At 37.4% G+C, this 21844-nt stretch overlaps 1 protein-coding gene across 2 annotated transcripts; it reads right to left on the bottom strand.

Moving 5' to 3' along the window:
* Nucleotides 1–5586: 5586 nt before the first annotated feature.
* ATG18H (autophagy 18h-like protein) lies at nucleotides 5587–21698 on the bottom strand. 2 transcript variants are annotated; one of them, XM_039022794.2, is made up of 9 exons: nucleotides 21141–21698; nucleotides 19086–19541; nucleotides 18263–18703; nucleotides 17127–17372; nucleotides 16243–17049; nucleotides 15987–16162; nucleotides 7263–7390; nucleotides 6651–7175; nucleotides 5587–5989 (listed from the first exon to the last, which is right to left on the bottom strand). In XM_039022794.2, the coding sequence occupies exons 1-9, from the start codon at nucleotides 21324–21326 to the stop codon at nucleotides 5985–5987; spliced, it is 2970 nt and encodes a 989-aa protein (XP_038878722.1). In that variant the 5' UTR covers nucleotides 21327–21698; the 3' UTR covers nucleotides 5587–5984. The 2 variants fall into 2 exon arrangements, 1 of the variants encoding a protein (XP_038878722.1); XR_016527707.1 differs by having other exon boundaries at nucleotides 15987–17049; nucleotides 21141–21684.
* Between the last annotated feature and the right edge of the window lie 146 nt (nucleotides 21699–21844).

Here is a 21844-nt window from a genome sequence, read left to right as displayed (position 1 = left end):
GGGGACATGCGAGCGGGGGCGTCCTATATAAAGAGTTTGTATAAGACCTGACCACAAAGTGTTAATGTCTCGTTATATAACACTGTTCATGACAGAGACTTCACTTCACTAGGATGACCATAGGTAGCATGACCTCAATCCTGAGTGAGTTGGGAACTTCTGTCATTAAGGGCGATCCTTTGATTTGTATGGGTGCGAGTGGCCAAGTCGCCGATTCAAACCTACCATTTTGAGGATACGTCTGATTTGGGAGCTGGGAACTCAGCTACACAAGAAAGGAATTCACTCCTTCCCCGAGGCAGGGGTAAGTAGATAGATGGCTCTCTTAAGGGTTGATTCTAAGGCTTGAATAATGTGGTGCCACACACCTTCTCTTGGCCCGAGAGGTGTTCACACATAGTTGGACTATGTTGTATTGTTCATTAGAGGAATCAGTGATACTTAAGGAGTGAGATGTAACTACAGGGGTAAAAAGGTAAATTAGCCCAGCTGTACTTACGAGCATCTGTGAAGGGTCATCATACTCATGATTGGTTATATCCAATGGACACAGAAATATATCTGTGGTAAGAAGAGTTCAATTGTTGATCTTTAATGGAATCACTGACAGTTAACAAATGATGAATCTCGTGGCTAAAGAGTTTAGTCAGATATTCACGTACTATTGGAGCTTCAAGCCACAGGTCCATTAGGTCACCTGGGTAGCTTGGATAAAGTCGAGAACCAGTGTTTGGGTTAATTTGAAATGTTCAAATTGACAAGGGGAAGTACAATTATATATGATATAATTGGAATGACTAATTATATATGATATAATTGGCTAAATATATGAGATACAATATCTTGGAAGTAATTAGATATAAATATGATTTATATCAAATATAGGAAAAATACTATAGTAGATATAGGATATCAAATTATAGGATATAAATATAATATGATTCTATTTATTAAATAAATTAATTGATTAATTATTTAATAATTAACCAATTTTCACATTTTGTAAGTGGGAACGTGGGCAGCGAGGGTTAAGGTAACCGGCGGGATACAAGTTGAAAATCATTTTCAATTTTTGAGAGAATTTATTCGTGCAAAAGAAAGCCCGTGCCCAAAAGAAATCGTGAAAGACTGATTGCCGAGGGCCTATACGATAGATTCTCAGTCGTCTAAACGATCATCTAATTCACGCGTTCCCTAAACAATCGTTATCAGTTTCCTAAACGATCGTCCAATTTTTCCTAAACGACCGTGTAGTTTTACCATACGATAAGCGTCCCCGCTATACGATAGCAAAGTTCTTCTCATGCACGCTTGTCGTCTAAACGATTTTGTCTCCTCCGTCTTCTACCAAACTCACCAGAGCCTACTCTCTGGGTTTTTTACGCCGAGGATACCGAGTCTCCCTATTGGTGGTGTTGTCCCCGATTCCTTGTTCATGTACATTCGGATTATGCAGTATCAGACAAGAGACTCGTCGAGGTGCTAGTAGATCGGTGGAGTTCTTCCGCTGCTGTGGGTTCATGTATTCAAAGATCGTCTTTCTCTAATAATGGACCCCTTCTCTATGCTTTATTGTATACTGAGCATGCTATTGTTGAGTTTTATTATGCATAACTATTAATTTAGAATGTATACCGTTTATATTCCGATCACTGTGAAAATCGAAGTTATCTAAACCTGCCCATGGAATTTTCGTTTTGAGATCCTTCAGTCATAACCCGCCTTCACCAACAGTTCGTAAGCCTCAGGGTCAAATCCGTCTTTAGTTCTTTTCTCGAATAGATTTAACTCTGTCAGGTCCGACTTCGGCTTGTGGACTTCCTACTTTGTTATCGGCATGAGAGGTGTGATGAAACTCTCCTTTAGGATTTCTCTATCGCCGACCTGTAAATCTTTTGAGCATTTCGTAAAAGGCGACTCCCCCTTCTTCCGTCTTGACAAAGGGACATATCGCAGAATCAAAGATCATGAGGCCTTTTAATCCCTCACCGTGTCTCTCCAATGCTAGTGGAGGTCCTAATCCCTTTTACGCTGGAGGCCTGTATTTTGCTACCCGTTTTCTTCCTTGTACCAACTAGTGACCTTGATCGAGATCTACATGCTTTCTTTTCTAGCAAAGTCTCTATGGGCATTGTTTCACCAGAATTCTCATTCTTCAAGAAAAACTTTGCATCCACGAAGTGAGATTCGGCCTCTGAAAATGGATTAAAGTTTGTTTCAACCTTCTTAATCCCATCCTGACAGAACTTGAAATATTGATGCAACGTGGATGTAATCACACCATTCCCATGAATCCAAGGGCGCCCTAGTAGCAGCCTATAGGTGGTCTTTGAGTCTATATTGTGAAACAACGTATTGGCCTTCAAGTCGCCGATGAGGAGCTCTAAGCGTATCATGCCTAACGTCCTTTGGCTGCCTTGATTGAACCCCTGAATCACTAACTTGTTGTTCGACAACTCTTCCATGGAGATGCCTAACTATTTCATAGTTGCCTTAGGCATTATATTGACAGGGAATCCATTATCGATGATAATCCGACCAACTTTTTGTTCTGAATGTATCTGGAGAAGTACAAAGGCCTATTGTGCAACTTGGTTCCTAAAAGAAGATCTTCATCTGAAAAGCCTATGGATGTACAACACGAGGCATACGCACGTGTTGTGGAGGTCAGTGCACCGGATGTGTTGGATTCCAACAATGCCTCGATAAGGGTCGCCTTAGCTTTGAGTGAAAGCAGGTCATCTATGTTGAATGACTATAAACCCTTTGATTCTTCTATCGATTTCAATGGGTTTGGGAGGGTATCTTCCTCTTGTGGTGCTAGCAGCATGACATGTAGCAACTTCTAGCATTTCTTTTAAACCCTAATCACAGAAGTTCTCCGGGAGGAAATCCGCCAATGTCACTTATCGCCTGGGACGAGAAACATCCTCATCTCCCTCATCAACAGCCTTCGGCTTCCAGGCCTTCTTTTTACCCTTCCTTTTTTATGTCTTACTTCCTCTCCCGTAACTTCGATAGGAATGTGACTCTTTTTAGGTAGAGTTCGACCTTTTCTTCTTACGGCGTGTCACAAGGATCCAGCCTTCGCTTTCATCATTATCAACGCGTTCTCCTCTGTTTTCAAGATATTCTAAGTGGCACTTTTAACTAAGATTTTTCATTGCCCACCATACGAAAAGAAAAGACTCTTCCAACCTTATGGAGAGTCTTCAAGATACCTTCTTTGATATGTTAGAAATTCTTACTTTTACTATAGGGGAATAAGGAAGACATTCAAATTACATCTCAAAGGAATGGAAAATTGTTAGAAATAGCATCCGCAACTTTTCATCTTCAAAATTAGCATCCTTTTAACTTTTCTTCTTTCAAAACTAGCATCCTTTTTAAGAATTCATTAAATAGTTTTTCTCAATGCATTTAGGTTGAGATCGACCACTGAGATCTGAATAAAATGTTTCCTTTTTTCATCCTATCAATGGTTTTGGGCTTTCTTGGTAAAATCTCGTGCAAAATGAACCTTGAGATTCCCCTAATTTTTCCAAATATTATACAATTTTTTCCAAATTTTATACCAAATCTTACCTTTATTCAAATTGTCTTCAAATTTTGTTATTTTTACCAAATCTTATATTAAAATTTTCAAATCTTTCACCCAATTTCTCTTTCAATTATATGAATTTTCAAATTTCCAAATTTTGTTATCTGTAACATTTTAGTTGTTCTGATAGATGTAAGGTGTGTCGATTTAACTTTCAAGTGTTTAATTTTGAAAATAAGTCATTTTGGAAAAAAAAAAAATTGAAATATTTGGCAACCACTTTCAAAATGTATTTTAAACATTTTTTTATCAAAAAAGATTAAATAAAAATGACTTTTTTAGGAAAACAAAAGAAGAAGAAGAAGAAATCTTTCTCTAGTCAATCTAAATAGGCACGTAGAATAAAAGATGGATAAAATAAGATTGACAATTAATTTATCATAATCATATAAGATACCAGCAATCAAAATGTTGTTACAATCTAATGGAACGATATAAGAAACAACTGGAAATCATGAAGGTGCATGAGGAAGAATAAAAAGTGATTTGAGGAAGAAATATCACATTGAGTTAGTGGGTAAAGATAAATTTAATTATATCATCTAATAGTCACTACCTACTTGTCATCTTCGAAGAGAATTTTTCTTCTCCTCCAATTTCTTCTTCATAGTCTTGATTTCAAATGCTACTCCTTTTATATTTCCTCGCAACAAAGCAAAAACTAGACGATAAAATATTGGTTCTGTTGGCATGAACGATTTATTTCATGGATGGTAACAACTATTACCACTTTTAAATGCAACACATTTCCGAAAACTCACATCATTATTCTATGAGCATTTATAGACTTGTTTTTAGAAAATTAAAACCTGTAATCATTTTGTTTTTTATTTTTTATTTTGAAAATTTAGCTTATTTTCTCTCAATTTCACACCATGGATCATTTTTCTTAAGTAAAAGAGTTAAGTCCTTAAAACTATTCCAATGACAAAAACAAGTTTCTAAAAATTGTGGCCCTTTTGGTAACTATTCCATTTTTTGTTTTTGATTTTTGAAAATTAAGTTTATTTAATCCTCATTTCTTACAATGATTTGCATCTTTCTTAAATATAATGGTTAAATTTTTGGTCAAATTTCAAAAACTAAAAAATAAAACTAAGTTTTTCAAAGCAACTTTTTTTAGTTTTCAAATTTTAGCTTGGTTTTTTAAATCATTGGTAAAAGTAGATAACAAATGAAGAACTTTGGAGGTGGAAGAGACTTAATTCTTAAAAACAAAAAATCAAAAACCAAAAGATTAGTATCTACAGACAAAATCTTGGACATGCTAAAAGATTAGAGTTTTCCAAAAAAAATGGATTAAAGAACCATTTGGATGAACTTAGAGAAAAAAAATTCAACAATTTCTTTTTTATTTAAACATTTTCTATAAAAAAATAGTTGAAAATACAATTCAAACATTTATCTCAAGGGATTGTCTAACATTATAATTATTTCAAAATGACTTATTTTTTTAAATTAAACACTTGAAAATATATTCTATGAGAAAATAAAAGAGAACAAGATGAGACTTAGAAAAACAGTTATGTTCATATACTAGTTGGACATTTTTTTAACTTTTGGAAAAGTTGAGAATATTTAAACTTTTGAAAATTCTAACGGTATTTTCGAAATAATGCTAAAAAATTTTGTGTTAAAGACATTTTTGAATTGTTTTAAAGTGAGTACTAACCAATTGATAACTTTTTTTTGAAAACTCAATCATATTAATGAAACTTTTGAAACTTCTAAAAATTTAGAGATACATTCGGCGAAAACTCTAAACATGGAAAAGAAACATAATCTTATTAATTGAATAAACAAAACTCTATATATCCATGAAAACTCTAAACATGTATCCAATTTTCTGAACAAAAAGAAAATGGCTGTGGGATATTTCTAGTTGTTTAATATCCTCCGGTAACTCCTGCATTAACAACTACATAAAATAACCTCCACAATCTGAAAAGTATATTTCCAAACAACCCTGAATAATAAGATAAATATTGTACAGCAATAAACTATTCATTTTCCACTTTATTTTCCTTTTTTTTTTTCATTTTTCTTCGAAGAATGAATAATAATAATAATATTACACAGCATTGGTAAGAACCTGACCACACAAATCATTTGAACTATGAATTTTGAATTTACAGTATGTACACAGAGAATCAAAAGGGAGGAAAGAGGAAACCAGGTATCAGTTCCACCAGTGCTACCCATCAATAAACATATCACTTCTATTTGTCAGTAGAATTGTAGTTGTTGAAACCCAACAAGCTTAGTTTTATCAATTAGGATACGACGCTCTATCACCACGACGACAACCAGCAGACGGTTCTCTCTCAGCCATTTCGAATCCAACAATCGAGTACTCCAGCACATTATGACATGCAAAGGAGTACTATCCTGCAAAACGAATTTGTGGGATAAAATTAAAGCATGATGCTGTCAATAGGACCCTATACCTATACACGTGCAATACAAGTAAACCGAAATCTAAGATACACAACTGTTTATATACAGATATGCGGTTAAAGCGTGCATGGCGTATGTATTTATATCTTGCTATTAAGCCCATCTGGAAAGTAAAATGGAACCTTCAATTTACTCAAAATACAACAAAGAGGTATAAGTACGGATTCTACCAATTGGGTAATCTAATATAAAACCATCACTTCACTTCAATGAACCACAACCATCAACAAGCATTTATGGGTGAAATGTCTTCTATTAGGGTGCAAATCATTTCACCATTTGGTTATATGCTCATTAAAGGTACTTCTGAAGTACTTTCCAGTCAAACACTAGGGCCGAAAGAACTCTACATGTGCCTTTTCACAAAACACCTTGAATGTTTTAAATTTATTTAAAAAGCACATTTTGTTACATCCCTACCGATTGTGTGTGTGCACGCATTTTAAATTCGACAATTGGTCAACTTAATTCCTTAGTACTGCAGAGACGTTATCCATGTGACAACAGGAAGGAAGATTTTGCTTCCACAAGCCACGTTAGAAATAAGAATGACGTATTTAAAATAATAATAATAATTTCACCCAATTTATACCTTCCTCAGAGAAAGCAAATACACCACCAAGCATGTCATCAGTGTCCCCATCTTCCTCACATTTCTCCCTGTAATGGGGACTACCACTACTGTCCATGTCGTCAGTTACAGCTTCCGCTGGGTCACGGCAGTTACTAAGACCCGTTGCTTTACAATACTCCTCTTGAAAGAATGGTTCGTAATCAAATGAGTCACCCATTGGTCCCTCATCAAGAATGTTCATACTCACATCAGAACGGTTTGAACTTGTATTTGAGCCCTCACTGGCCCCTCCACATTTTGATGACTGAACCGCTTCTAAAATAGTTCTATCAGTGGAGAGTGAGCAACTTGTTACAGTTGACGGGCTGTTAGTAAAATCACTGCCTTCAACTGGGGAAAGTCCAGTGCTAGATTGTTTAGAAGAAACCGATGCCCGCTCCTGGAAAGAGTTTTCTTTCATTACTGGTGAGGGCAAAACAGATCCATCCTTTTCTTCCATCTTAATGTCACCCACAGACTTGGCTATGGGTGGATAAGATATACCTGAAAATCATTTTAGAAAATTAGGGGAAAAAGAGACGCTGGAATATAATGAATTGATAAACATGAAAATAAAATGCTTATAATAACCATCTGAAGTTTCCTCCAAGCCAGGTGAGTCCAACTTTAAATCTGAAATGATAACACCTTCTGAATAATCCATTCCAGCGGTATGAAAATCCAAACTTGGGCTAGAGCTTCTTGCTCTAGCATGGCTCCTGCAAAAGCAACCAACTCCAAGATGAGCAATTTAGTAGCGAGTGTCAAAAACATATATTGGAAAAATTGGAAATATTAGTAGGAAAGTAATAAGGGCATTGTGGCAATTAGATAGTGGTGCATTGGTTATAAATACGGGGAGGGAGTTGGGAACCTTAGGCGGGGAAATCATTTTTGGGTGAGCATTATCCATTGTGGAGACTTTGGGAGAGAGAGCTCTATCGAAAATTTGGGCATCATCCATCGTGGAGACATTGCTTTAGTTGATGCTGGATTTCAGGTATTTACGGCCCAAATTTTGAGGCTCAAATAACTCATGTTTTACAAGAATTGTATGACTTATCTTTCTTATGTGGAAGCTAGATCTTGGGGATGATTTTTACAAGGACTGCAATAAAGGAAAATCTCCTTCCATTGCCTCCAAAAGAAAAGGTCCTCTGAAGGCAGAAAAGCAAGAAAAAATGGAATCTGGAGGGTGAAGACATGCTAGTGGCAGTAAAATTTTTGGGTAATAATAGGTCTCCCAGACCCGATGGCTTAACCATGTAATTCTTTTGAACTTCATGGAATATAATCAAGTTTGATGTTATGTTTATGTTACATAATTCATTTTAGTGTCATCATTGCGGCCTCAATGAGACTTGTAAATGTACAATGATACTTATATATGTACTTGTAAGATTCTTTTCTAGTTTTCTTCTCTTTTATTTTCTCTTTCTAAATTTTTTTTCTTTTAGCTTTTGGATCTCACCTTCGTTTCTTTTTTTTTTTTCAGCCAGCTAGCCAAATACTTGAACCCAAAAAACTCGGCCGACCGACTGACCAGTCGATCGATCGGCATTACCATCTTCATCAAAACCGACAAACACCGACTGACAAAAACCAAAATGTCGGTGATCGACTGATGATCACCCCTGAGATTAGGACTCCAAACATGAACATCTCGCCTCCCAAGCCTAAAGTTGAACTCTTCAAGTAAAGAAAGAAAAGAGGCTATCTCTGTTATTTCCCTATTGAACAGTGAACAACGGTAACCAAAGGAAAAGGAAAGACCAAGAAATCAGAAACTAGACAATTTTTAAAGAAAGACAAATAATATAAATGAGTAAACGCAGAGCAAAGGGTCTATCCCCCACCCACTAATCTTCCCCAAAAAAAAAAAAACGTTTCCTTAGCTTCCCCACAACACAAGAAACAAGATGATAGAAAGAGTGAGCTTAAGCGAAATATCTTTCCAAAGATTATGTTGCATGCCTTTAACCCGCTTCGCCACCTCTTCAAAGGGGTCAGGGCCATGCTTACTCGCAACAATCCTTGACAAGAATTCAAGCTCATGGGCAAAATGCCAAAGCCATTTAGCCAAGAGAGCTTTGTTGCGTAACCTTAATTTTTCGAACTCTAACCCCACTGGTTCGAAAATAGGTAGTTGGTCCATCCTCAATAGGGCACTAATGAACTAAGAGAACAAAGGATGACCTGAGGCACTAACAGACTAGGAGGCTCTTATAAGAACCCTTAAACGTACCACCTGATACCTATTCAAAAGGGAGAGGTCCCTTATAATAATCCTACGTCACAGAGTATTAAGTTGCAATTGGAACCACCATAACCATTTCGCCAAGAGAAGCTCATTACATTATCAGATTCTTGATACCTAAACCCCTCTCCACCCCTTCCCATGAGAAATTCCTCATAACCTTAGGATGTCTTTGCTAACCAAGACAGGCATCCTAAAAAGGGACAGTTAGTATAAGGGAATTCCACTCAGCACCAACTAAATCAAAATAAGTCTTCCCCTACAGAGAAAAAAGTCCTTTTCCACACCTATAACTGTTTCTAAGCTTTCTCCATTATGTTCTCTTTTAAACCTGAAATAGTTTCAAGGGACAGCAAACCATCGAGGTTCCTAAAAAAAAAAAAAAAAAATTTAAATGAAGGTGCTTCTCAAAGCAAAAGAAAAGAGTGCCATTAGTAAATTTAAGGAGCGACAATTAAACTCCATCATCTCCCACAGAAAAACCTTCCACCACCGCCTTCCCCACTCCAGCATACACTAATCAGCTAAGATCATCCACCACCAGATTAAACAGAAAGGGAGAAATAAAATCACCTTACCTAAGACGTCTCGACCCAAAAAAACTTCCCCCGTGCCTTAAATTAACAAAATTGGAAAAGTTCGCCGACTAAACACAATTCCAAATCCATGTCCACTAGGAACCCAAAATCTTTGTTATTTTACATCAGATTGTTGTTAATAACATTGATTTATTGATTTATGAACTATACTCACTTCACTCACATGATGTCTTTTCGTCACTTTTCGTCTTAAAAGCAACTAAGCGACTTGTTACCTTGAGATGCACTATGCAAACACAAAATAAGCCTATTATCTTTATTCAAAATGCCTACAAAGATTGCAAAATCCATTGGAAGGATCCTTACAAATTTTTCTTGGGAATGAGCTTAAGGGAGATGGTGGAATGCCCAATGTTAGTTGGGATTTTTTTTATAGGAAATATTTCATTGATGTATGAAATATCCAAAGAGATACAAGAGAGGCCAATATAAGAGACTCGTAAGAAAGGTACAATGAAGCCAGAGATAAAAGAAGACATCTAGGATAGAACAAATGAAGAGCAAAAAGTGAAAAAAGCAATAACAAAAAGGCCAATACAAAAAGTGTGTCCCCCCAAACCAAAAATGGAGAAGATCTGGTAGAGCAATATCCCAAGGATTCATGCCGATGTGGAAGCTTCTCTATGCAAAGCTTTTGCTTTTTCGTCATAAGAAATAGTACTCTCTAGCTTTCAGAGTTCTCTCAATCCTTTGTTTTCCTTGTAGGTAACCGGTTGGAGCTTGTGTGAGCCAAGGTCACCTTTATGCACGGGCCAAGATCTCTAAACCAAGGGGCTAAGGCCATCAAGTGTGGAGCAGGGTTGAAAGAATCAAAATTATTCTGTGGAAAATAGTCAGACCAATCTTCTTCAATGAGGTCGCAATGTGTTGGAAACGGCAAAGGCATGGGGCTGGAAAGAAATGCCTCCGCGTCAACATCCGAAGGTAGAGAAACAATGCCTGTGGAGGTAACGGGGCGGAAGATAGTACGTTTTGCAAGGGAAGATGACTCTTTCGGGCTATTGTTTCTAAAGGATTGATTTTTTGTGGAAGTTGAGGGAGGAATGATGATTTTGTCACTTTTGGGGGTTGGGGGTTCACATTGTTCCGAGAGTAATCACAAAAGGTGGCGAAAGAAGGGGAAGGGTGGGGTTGGTATTCGATGGGTTGTGATTGGCGAGAGAAACGTTTGTAGTCAAAGTAGAAGAGGAAGAAAGATGGGCAGGGGAAGATGAAATAGCCAAAGAGTTTGTAATCACGATTAGAGAGGAAGATTTGTTGGGAGGAGTTCTAGGGAGAGGAGAAGTTTGAAAGGTTTGTCTAACGAATGGAGTGTTTGGAAGAGTTGAAGAGATAGGTTGCTTGTGAGATACAAAAGGTAAAGATATGACTGATGATGGGGTAGGTGGAGGAGGTTCGAAAGGGCTGTTGGTCCATCAGTGTGCATCGTGGGAGCTAAAGCAATTTCTGCAACTTGGGAGGTGTGTTCAATGGTCAATTGATGGCGTGTGTCAAAGGATATGGCAGAATACCTAGCTGAACACTCGATCTCTTTGCTTGGAGCATCGGTTGAAGATAAAGGAGGATTAAAAAAGCACTCTGGACCATTGGGCAAAGCAGAAGGGGTTGATTGTGCATCGGTCAAAGCAGCAGCATCAGACAAGAGGACAACTGATTGGGGACGATTGGAAAGGGCCCCACTGTCAGTCTTTTCCTTGGCAGGAGAGTAAGAAAAGTACCTGCAAATGGATTGGTCTTCCACGCGTACAATCCCATGCACCAGCAATGGGAGATCACCATGTTTATCAGCCAAGTATCTGACATGCAGAAGGGCATCAAAGAATGAATATATACTCACAGTGATCAGTTCTGATGATGGAGGTAGATGAACAAAAGCTGGCAAGAAATCAAAGAGATTTTCCTTCACTTAAATACAAGCCTCCATCATATCCATACATCATATCCATACAAGAGAGAATCTTATCGGCTACTTCTATAAAACCACCACATTGGTCACCAATGTGCTTAAAGGACTCAAGGGACCATCTATCGATGGGTGAATTTCTGATCTTCATCCACTCGCCATAAGATGGCACCTGTTCTCTAAAGAAAGCTCCATTGTTCCATTGTTGAAATTTCACCAAGAAAGTGCCAATCTTGTACCAATCTTTGATATTGCATAAAATCGTACCTTGTTCTAAATTTTTGACAGCTAAGATGGTCTTGTTTGATTGTAGAGGACTGATGGAGCCAAAGTCGGATACTTCTGTCTGTAAAGCCCTTAAAATGTCGTGCCAATTATCATGAAAGTGTTGTTTGATGATTATGATAGATGTCTCGGGATAGAATTTAGCAAATTCAAACGAGGGGGATGGGGAAGATGAAGGTGGGACAACTTCTGAAGAACAGGGAGGAGTTGTTTGTTGATCATGAGGAACCTTGGTACTGTGGAGAACGTCTTTGTAAGACTGTGTAGTTGAGCTAAAGATCGGTTGTTGATTTTTTTGGGGAAGCTTTGGTGGAGCATTAAGCAATCAGAAGAAGCCTTTCCAACCATATTTGTTGGTTCCACTTGTAAAATAAGCTTGTTTAACCCTCCATTGACTCCAAGCTTTGTGATCTCTACAGAATGGCCTTTTCAATTAGAGATTTTTTCCACCCAAAGATCATATTCATCCAAACGAAACTTGAGAAAGAACTTTAATTTAGTGGAGCTTCAATCAAAGAAGAGAAAGTTAATTGTAGCCATGAGAGGGAGTCTTTCTTGAGAGAGAGTGAAAGATTTGTTCTTTGAAGTTTTTGTGATCCTAATTCGATGTCGAAAGTAGAAAGGGAGGAAGATGACATAGTGTCATCTTTCCGGCAAACCTAATTAGTCAAAGAGGATAATGGTCACGAGGGGAGGGAGAGAGAAGATGGAGAGGAGAGAGGTGACAGCATTTTCTTCCCCAATGTTGGGATGAAATCCAACTTCCTCTTCTCATGTGTGGATTGGGCATTGGAAATCTCAAACAATGAAATGAAACCCTATCCAAATGGATTTGGAGATTTCCTTGTGAGGAAGGTACATGATGGAGGAAAGTTGATAAAGCAAATTTGACAGCTATCCACATTGGCCATGGTCTTCTGCAGTGTTCTAAAAAGCCCTCTCGAGCACGTGCCTAGGCCCAAGACGCAGGTCTGGCGCCTCGCTTTGGAAAAGCAAGGCTCACAAAATAAGGCACGCCTTAGGTGCGCGCCTTTTTTGAAGCCCCAAGGATCAAAGTCCTGCGCCTTGGGGCTTTTCAATTATTTTTAAAAAATAGTAATAATTAAGGGTTTTCCTTTTTTATTAACTTAAAGGATCAAGTTTACCAAATCTAAATGCAAAATTTCTTGTGTTTGGGATCCCTTTTTTTCCATATTTCTACTTCAATTATACTCTCTTTTTAATGTAAAATTTTCATATATAGTGCGCCTCACAAAAAAAAAGCCCGCGTTTTTTTGTGCATCTTGCACCTAGGCTTCAAAGGGCCATTGTGCCTTAAGGCGCCTTGGGCATTTAAAAACACTGGTCTCTTCTGTTTTAGGTTCCTTGGAGGCCCATCTCAGTGCTAAACAGTTTGGTAAAATCACATATTAGAAGAGTTATGGGCAATGGAAATGACATCTCCTTTCAGCATGATGTCTAGATTCATGATAATGACTTGACTACCATGTTTCCCAAGCTTTATAGGCTTTGAAGTTCACAGACAGAAGCATATAGGTCTTAGACAGCATCTTAAAGATGATGGGATTGTTGAATGAGCCTCTCTTTCCCATCTTCTACAATCCATTTCCTTAACTGCTACGAATGACTCATGGAATTGGATTTTAGACTCGTCTAAAAATTTTACAGCAAGCTATGATGGAATTTTGGTGAAATCACGACCTTGTTCATAAATCTTTATTTTCAGCAACATTGAAGAATTTTTATCCAAATAAAATAACATTTTTCTATGGAAGCTTTGTCATGGTGGTATACACAGCAGATTGCCTCCAAAGATGATAGCATTGTTCTTCTTTTTTTTTTTTTTCCTTTTCTCTCCCCCCTTCATGGTGTTATGTGTAAAGACAACATTGAAACTCATTGTCATCTTTTAGGCTCTGGTACTTCTGCTTAGGGCAGCCTTGGTTAGAATATGATTAATCCTGAAACCATTCCAGCTTTTGTTAGATCATAGTCTGTCAGGGTGATCATCTCTCTCCATTCCTCTTTATTTTGGTCTCGGGTTGTCTAAGCAGACTTTTGTCACACAGAGCTACATTGGGTAAAACTATTACTCATCCTAGTGGCGATTCACAATGTTGTTTGTCTCATTTACAATTTAAGGATGATACACCGTTGTTTTCCACTTTCGACTTTAAGGCATTGTAAAACCTCTTTGATGTTAAAAAATTTAATGTGCTTTTGGTTCAAATGTCAATCTTTCCAAGAGTGAGTTGTTGGGGATTCATATTGTCGATGCTGATTTGAGCAGCTTGATTACAAAGTTTGAGTATCTGGAGGAGCACTTGGCTTTCTACTTATCTTGGTCTGCCCGTAGGGGAGATGCAGAAGCCCCTAGTTTTTGGCAGCCTATTATTGAGAAATTCAGCATAAACTTCATACATAGCTAAAAAAAATACTTTTATATCAAAAGGGGGTTGCCACACTCTTATTCAAGCTACCCTCTCTAGTTTGCCAACTTATCATACGTCACTTTTTAAACTGCCAGCTAAGGCCTCCAATTCTTTGGAAAAGCCCATTCGTGATTTCTTTTGGGAAAGTTCTAGAGGTGGAGGGATTCATAATGTTAATTGGGAAACAACCCAACTTTCTGAGTATTTTGGTGGTGTTAGAAATGGTAATTTTCAACATCACAATCTCAATCTATTGTAAAGGTGGATTGGGAGATTCATGACAGAAAGAAACGCTTTGTGGCAAAATTTGGTTATTGCCAGGTATTATAAATTCAAGTATGGTCGTGTTCGGCCTCATCAGATTAATGGCGGTTCTTGCAAGTCTCCTTGATGTTATATTTGTTCTACTTTGGACCTAGTGCTCGTCATGCTTAAGCTTAACAATGCTTAGGTAATGGCAGGTCCATCTCTTTTGGCACGATTCATGGCTGAGTTGTGCAGTTATTGCTGCCATTTTCTCTCGTCCTTTTCATCCAACGATTAGGCCTACTAGTACAATAGCTGATGTTTGATCAGGCTACTTATATTTGAGCTTTCTCCATAACCTCAGTGACTTGGAAATCATTGAGTGGGCTAATCTTTCTCATCTTCTTTCCTCGATTGTTTCAAGGAACCTAGATGATTATTGGTCTAGGCAGCTGGATCCCTCCAATAATCTTACAATTAAATCCCTTATGGAGGCTCTCGTTGGTACACCTACAACGAGTGCTAATAGTTTTTACTATGTGGTTTGGAAGGATACTTATTGCTCCTTTGCATCAAATTCTTGAATGACTGTTCTAGATTCCTTTAGGTGGTCTTTGGCTTTACCGAATAACATTTATGATCTCCTTGCTTCTACTTTTGTGGGTCATCCTATCCATGGTGCAAAGAAATTATTATGGTTTGCTCTTAACCGAGTCTTGTTTTTTTTGTTCTCTTTCAGAAAAAGGAATGGTCTCATCTTCTGAGACATCTCTTATTCCTTTGAATATTTTATGATTTAGATTCTTTTCCATGCTTTGTAACGGTGTTAATGTAAACACACTTTTACCGATTATCATCCCTCTACTTTCATTGCTAATTGACGATCTTTCTTGTAATCCACCTTCAGGTGTTTGGGATTTTCCCCCTTTATTTCATTTTACCAACGAAATACAGTTCCCCACTCAAACAAAAAATAAAATAAAATAACTATCCATAACTTCCTTAATTAGTATTTCAACAACTCTTTAGCTCTCAACCCATCTTACAAGTCCCATTCCTTCCATAAATAAACTGGAATAGAGGTCGATCAGGTTATGCATCGCCCAGTTTTAATCCCTTTATTATACGATTACCAATTAAATGTTCTGTTTCTTCATTGGGAGATCCAAATATCAAACAACGCTATAACTGCTGGTTCTGAAAATTCGATGCAATCTTAATGTACTTCAAGCAGAAGATGCAAGTAACGTTGAGGCTAATTCCCGATCAAACAAGAAAGAAAAGAACTGATTGAGATATCATAGGTCCTCCCCCACAACACAACCCCCCCCCCCCCCCCCAAAAAAAAAAAAAAGAGGGGGAAAAAAGACTATAGTATACAAATACAATTTAGTTTGCAAAATGTCTTAACGATAAAGAGAATTTCAACTGTAGAGATGTGAATTTGTCATATTGTAATATATGGAAAAAGAAGATGTGAGACATAAAAAAGAAAATTTCTGCCAGCTAATAAGTAATACATACAATATTAAAATGAAAATAATATGGCAATATGATATTCACAGCAATGTAATTAGACTCAATTATCATCACCTATCAAGCCAGTCAGACTGTATCCCACGGAAATGGTCGAAAACTGGAAGCAAGTCCTTCCGCTTTATTTCAACCTCATGAATAGGTACTTTCTCTATCTCAATCTCCCCATTCATGTGATCTTTCATGCTACTTTGCTCATTAGACCCAGGAAAACTCATTGTATAGAAATGTACCTGCAATGGGGAGGAAAGAACACCGACTTAATTGATGCCCAAAAAATAAAGAATCCAAAAGGGCACACTATGACCAATACCTTGGATTTCTGCCAGATAGGTGTCCTCCCAGAGTTTATCTGCACCTCAGAATTGGATAGATACAAGAGAGAACGGTCATGTGGCTTTACCAACTCCTGGTTTTCAAGATGATTCTCCTGTACGTAGGATGTATCCTCAACAGGTTCGACAGTTTCTTTTCTCCTGAGAGTAACTGCAGATATGCATTCCTCTCTCTCTGGCCAAGCAGCTCTTCGGCAAACATCCCACCATTGAATAGGTTCAACTCTCACTCGCAGTTCCTCATCTTTCATCTGCATTGAAGCATTTGGACTTCTCAAAACAGTTTCACCACATTCTCCCCCCATTGATGGAAGCAGTTTATGTTGAATCACATGGCCAGAAGGAGTATACACCAACAGATGTTCCAAAGTATTCGAACTTGATTGAGGAGATTGCAAATTCTGAGGTATACAACTATGGAAAACAGCAGAAATAGCACCCGACGGGATGGAAACCTTTCCAGATGCAGAAGCAGCAGCCATACTAACAGTATTAAGCCAACCTGAGTTACAATTTTTTATTCTGCTAACCACAGAAAGAGTGACAGGAGGAGGAGGAGGAGGAGGAGGAGGAGAAAAGGATTGCTGGTTTGTGATGAAAGATGAAGTTGACCACCAAGGGACACATGAAGCTGGTATGAGATTTGGCCCATCAACAAAAGAATTGTGCATTTGAAGAACAGTTTCGCCTCCAAAAGGTGACAGAGCAAAAATGTGGCAAGTTCCCCGGGATGAAACAATAGCTACCCATTGACTATAGTGGCTAAAACAAATGTCTTGTATTACCTGGATTGAAAGCAGCAATAAAAAGGACCACTCATAAGCACATAAAATATAATGAAAAGTTAAAGGTAAGGACATACAGCTGATGTCAAGCCACGATGAAGCTTATAAAGGTGCACATGGGAGGAGCTCCAATCATAGCTTTGGGTGCCCGATCCATTTTGTATGCAGGATGGCATAATCCTAAAAATGTTAATATTGCTACCGTGGGTTGAGGCGGTGACTAGAAGGGTCCCGCTTGGATCAAAACAAAGAGCAGAAATTGGACTTGAGTGAGCCTTAAATTGTGATATAACAGCTTTGGAGACAAAATCTTTCACAACAACCTGCAAAAAGAGCAACGTTGAAAACTGGGGGGAAAACTATCAGAATTGTGTATATTGACTAGTATAAATATGTCCTCCCTTTTTCTTGGACCATATAGAATGAAAGAAACAGCCTTCAAGACAATGAAAGATCCTTTAAGTTTATTAGCTTTCTTGGCTCTTAAGTTTTTTTGACTGTCTTGGAGCAAATTTACTCTTTCTTTAAGAATCTTGCTATCCTTTATCTTACATCCCATTGGAACATTATTTGTAATTCCAAGGGCATTGGCAATCTGCCCATCTGTGTAACTTCATCATATCAATGAAACTATAGTTGTTTCACTCTCAAAAAAGAAGGCCCTCATTCAAATGATCATACTCTAACTGGCCACAGGAAGTATATAAGATGGATACCTGAACTCCCTAAAATGATAGGATAACAAGCCAAATCTTAGTGGCCAATACCAAAAAACTTTTGTGTCATTCACAGAACATGATGCATGGCATCCTTTATTCACAAAATTAATAGGTTTCTACTATATCCGTTTTCTTATATTTAAAAAATAAATAAATAAATAATAAATAAATAAATAAAACTTCAAATTTATATAATGAAAAGGAAAAAAAATGTTCAAGGGATGCAAATTCCAAAAGTGAATAAAATAAAAAAGTACTAATAATAAAAGAACAGATACTTAGACATATCAAACATGAATTGTGGTTCATTGGTCATCAGTTTTTTTCTTAAAAAAAGGTACTTAAAAATACCCGTCTTTTTATATTTTACTGCTTTCAGAAATGTCAAAAGAAGTATAACATTTTGATTAATATAAGTAACTATTGTAAAAATGTATCAGACTAGTTTTCAATGCAAATGCAAAAATAAAGAAGTACTGAATCAAAAGACTAACCATTCCAGCAGCATCTGATTCTGTTGAATGTAATGCCAGCCGACCAACTTTCCGACTTGAATTTGATGATAGTGGAGAGTTGGAACCATCAGGTACAAGCTCTTGATAGTATTTAGACAACGTTTTATAACCCATGTCACCCAAATTAATTAACCCAGCAGCTAAATGCTTACTAGATTCCATGGCATATCGGGCCACCAAACTTCCACTGCTAGGTGACGTTGATGGGCTTACACCAGGAGGTGTAAGACTCTGTGGACTTAAACGGCCAGTATTTGACTGCAAAGGGTTGTTGGAAGCATAAGCTAACCATCTAGGACCCACGGCCATAGGTCCATAGCCAATATTAACCCCAGATGTTCCTTGGCCACCCAATTGAGGAACTGGATAAGTGAGAACACTAAATTTACTCTCAAGGGTGAGAGCATCAAAACAATAAATCTGTAAGCAAAAGAAATAAATGATTAAAAACTTTAAGAGATATAAACAATGACCATATTTCATAATTAATTTTATATTCATAGGAAACACATGATTGTTTGTTTAAAAGGCAGAGTTTTCAGAAGATGGTCTTAATTTTTTTTATACACTATCAGAAAATAGTTTTGATTTTCTATAAGACCCCAGAAAATGGTCTTCGTTAACTACAAGAGCCCTGAACCATCCATCCACTTGACTTTTGGGTGGAAAAGAACATCCATTATTGAAACAATTGTACACCAAATGTTATGAAGTGGTTAATTATGTTTAAGAAAGAAAAAGAGAATTTAATCTTTTCTCAATTATGAATTCAATAATATTCATGCGCAGAATGTAAGCTTACTTGTGATGCAAGACCAACAGCCACAATTTCGGGACTGCATCTTATCATGTATACAGTTGAGCGAAATCTCAGAACATGGACATAACTGCAAGATTTTAATGAGTAAAACCTAACAGCCATTGGGGAGAGGGCAATGTGATCTGAATGACCAGGATATCCATCTCTCACCAACCCATTTCTGCCACTTTGCATCAAACCTGAACTCTGGGTCTCATCAGATGCAACCACCAAAAGAATAGGATGTGATGCTCCAAAGCCTCCCTGACCATCAGACTTGGCCGGAAGAGGCTGCATCTGCAAGAATGTGACTGGATCATCCCGTCTTGAAACCAGTTCGCTGACATTGGGAGCATCTTCAACATCAAGAACTTGAAAACCATTTGTATAGCCAACTAAGAGCACATGTTTGAAGAAGGATGGACTGAGCTCAAGTCTGTCAAATCCAGCCCATAATACCTGTTGGACCACAATTCCAAATTCTTATTAAACTGCAGGTACTGTATTGCATCATAAAAAGCACACACGCAAGGGCAAGTAGTACACAAAAGAAATATATTCCACATAAAATAGGTAATGCTGCAGTAAAGATGCACCATCACGGCAAAATCCACTTGCAAAATAATATTTTCCAGTTCCAAATCGAACTGTCATACATAATGATTAAAAAAAAAACTAATTCAAAGTGTTATACATATGATAAAAGTAAATCCAAGAAGGCACCCAAGAACTTCTTTTAAAAAGTTGCGATCCTAATGATAACTTGATAGGTTCTCAGGTTGACAAAATTTTCCATATTATATTGCTTCTCTTCTTGGTAGGACTTCTTGTCCTACTTCTTCGTAACTCGTGCTTTATCTCTAACAAACATGGAATCCACTTCTGATAGTAGAGTATGGAGTACAAATCAGAAAAAGGACAAAAAGCTTAAGAAATGCTAAAAATCTAAAGCACTTGCATCTCTAGACCAACAATAGTGAAAAACATAATTTCATCATAAAACATCTTTATCTCGTGCTTTATCTCTAACAAACATGGAATCCACTTTTGATAGTAGAGTATAAAGCACAAATCAGAAAAAGGACGAAAAACTTAAGAAATGCTAAGAAATCTAAAGCACTTGCATTTCTAGACCAACAATAGTGAAAGAACATAGTTTCATCGCAACTAAAGAATGGTTTATCGTTTTCCAATCAAACGACACTACATAAAGCTAAAAATACACGCTTCCAAATGGTTCTTTTCAATTACTTGCTAACTCCCCCAGAAATATCCAAGCAAAATCAGTGCACGCATACATTGGAAATATACAACAAAAAATTAACTAAAAACTCAGGTTGCTACCACTACAACAACTTAAAAGAAAAGTATTAAAAAAATTAAAAAAAAAAAAGGTAAGGACAGATAGTAAACCCACTTATGCACCTTAAAACAAAGAACAGACCTATATGATAAAAGAGGAGAAAAAAAACAATCCTTTATTTTTCAACAAACACAAGTATATAATGTTTCTATAGTAGAAGTCAAAAGATTTAGAAAATTCAAAAGAATCTCCCAGACCATACAAAATGTAAAGGCTGTGAAAGAAGTAAAAGAAATCATATACTCGCAGAATCCTCAGATAAAATTACCAACTTCCTATATCATATCAAAACCCAGCAATGGTCGTATCGATTTAAGAGGGGGAAAACGCTGAACTAAGTAACGAGTTCCCATTCTACTCAATTTTCGTTTTCTTGCAAGAGATAGCGTCTGGAAGCTCGAGAAAACCAAATCTGCAGAAGCTAAAAGCAACCAGAGACTTGATGAACAAATACTCTCAATGGTTAATCTCTCTTATCCTCTAGCATTCTGAACAACCAAAAATGACGGCACTAAAACACCCAACATCATCTATACAACCTCTAAAAGCCCTAAAAACATAAAAATCCCCAAACTTTATCCCCAGTCCAATCGTCAACACAGCGAAACACAATTTTAGGGAAAATGCAAAATCCACTTCCGCAAGTAACAAATTCCACAACGAACTAAAATAAAAAAACAAAAAGTAAGACGAACCTGGTCTTTATGGTCGTGCGCGTCGCCAGAGATGGAGGCAGCGACGGAAGCACTGGCGGAGCGGACACCGGAAGAAGCAGTTTTAATACAGGAAGAAATGAATTTCAAAGAATTAGGAAGAAATCCGTTGGCGGTCTTGTTGTTAGTGCTGCTGTTGTTGCTGTTAACCTTAGCGTAGCTCTTCATAATAAAATCAGAAGCAAAAGAGAAAGGGGGGGCTGGATAACCCGGCCGTCACCGGAGAAATGGACCAGGGCGGAGGGCGATCGGGAATCAGCATAAGAAAAGGAAGGACATGGCGGCGGCGGTGGTGGAGTTGGCCGGAGAGTGAACGGTGGCGTATTGTTGTGGTGGTGGTGGTGGTTGCGGTGGTGGTGTCGTTTTGGGAGAGTTTGACCTCTGGTTACAGACACGGTTCCTTTCTCTTTCTATTGGAAATCTCAATTCTTTTTCTCTCTCTTTGTTTTTTTTTTTTTTTCTTTTTCTTTTTCTGTTTTGAAATTAAAGTTTTTTTTTCTTTTAATTTTTTTGTCGCTCTGTTTCCGCCTCGAGTCTGTGAGGTCGTTCTGTTCTGTCTTGTTAACTATAAGTTAGATGTGTGTAAAATTACCATTTCCCACTTGGTATTCGAGGGTATTTTTGGAATTCAGCTTTTGTGCTGTGTTTTTGTTTTTTATTTTCATAAAAATAACTTGAGCCTATAA

Source organism: Benincasa hispida, chromosome 2 (assembly GCF_027475165.1).
Source record: "Benincasa hispida cultivar pf3 chromosome 2, pf3_genome.v1.1, whole genome shotgun sequence".
In the NCBI taxonomy this organism is placed as follows: Eukaryota; Viridiplantae; Streptophyta; class Magnoliopsida; order Cucurbitales; family Cucurbitaceae; genus Benincasa; species Benincasa hispida.
Note: the sequence above shows the minus strand (reverse complement) of the source record. Positions and strands in the feature narration are given on the sequence as shown.

Excerpts from the sequence above, each read along its gene's own strand:
- ATG18H (XM_039022794.2), bottom strand. The coding sequence starts at position 21,326 with ATGAAGAGCTACGCTAAGGTTAACAGCAACAACAGCAGCACTAACAAC. Across the intron at positions 18,704-19,085 it reads CTGTTGGTCTTGCATCACAA|ATTTATTGTTTTGATGCTCT; the intron begins GTAAGCTTACAT and ends TTTTGCTTACAG. Across the intron at positions 17,050-17,126 it reads ATCGTGGCTTGACATCAGCT|GTAATACAAGACATTTGTTT; the intron begins GTATGTCCTTAC and ends CTTTCAATCCAG.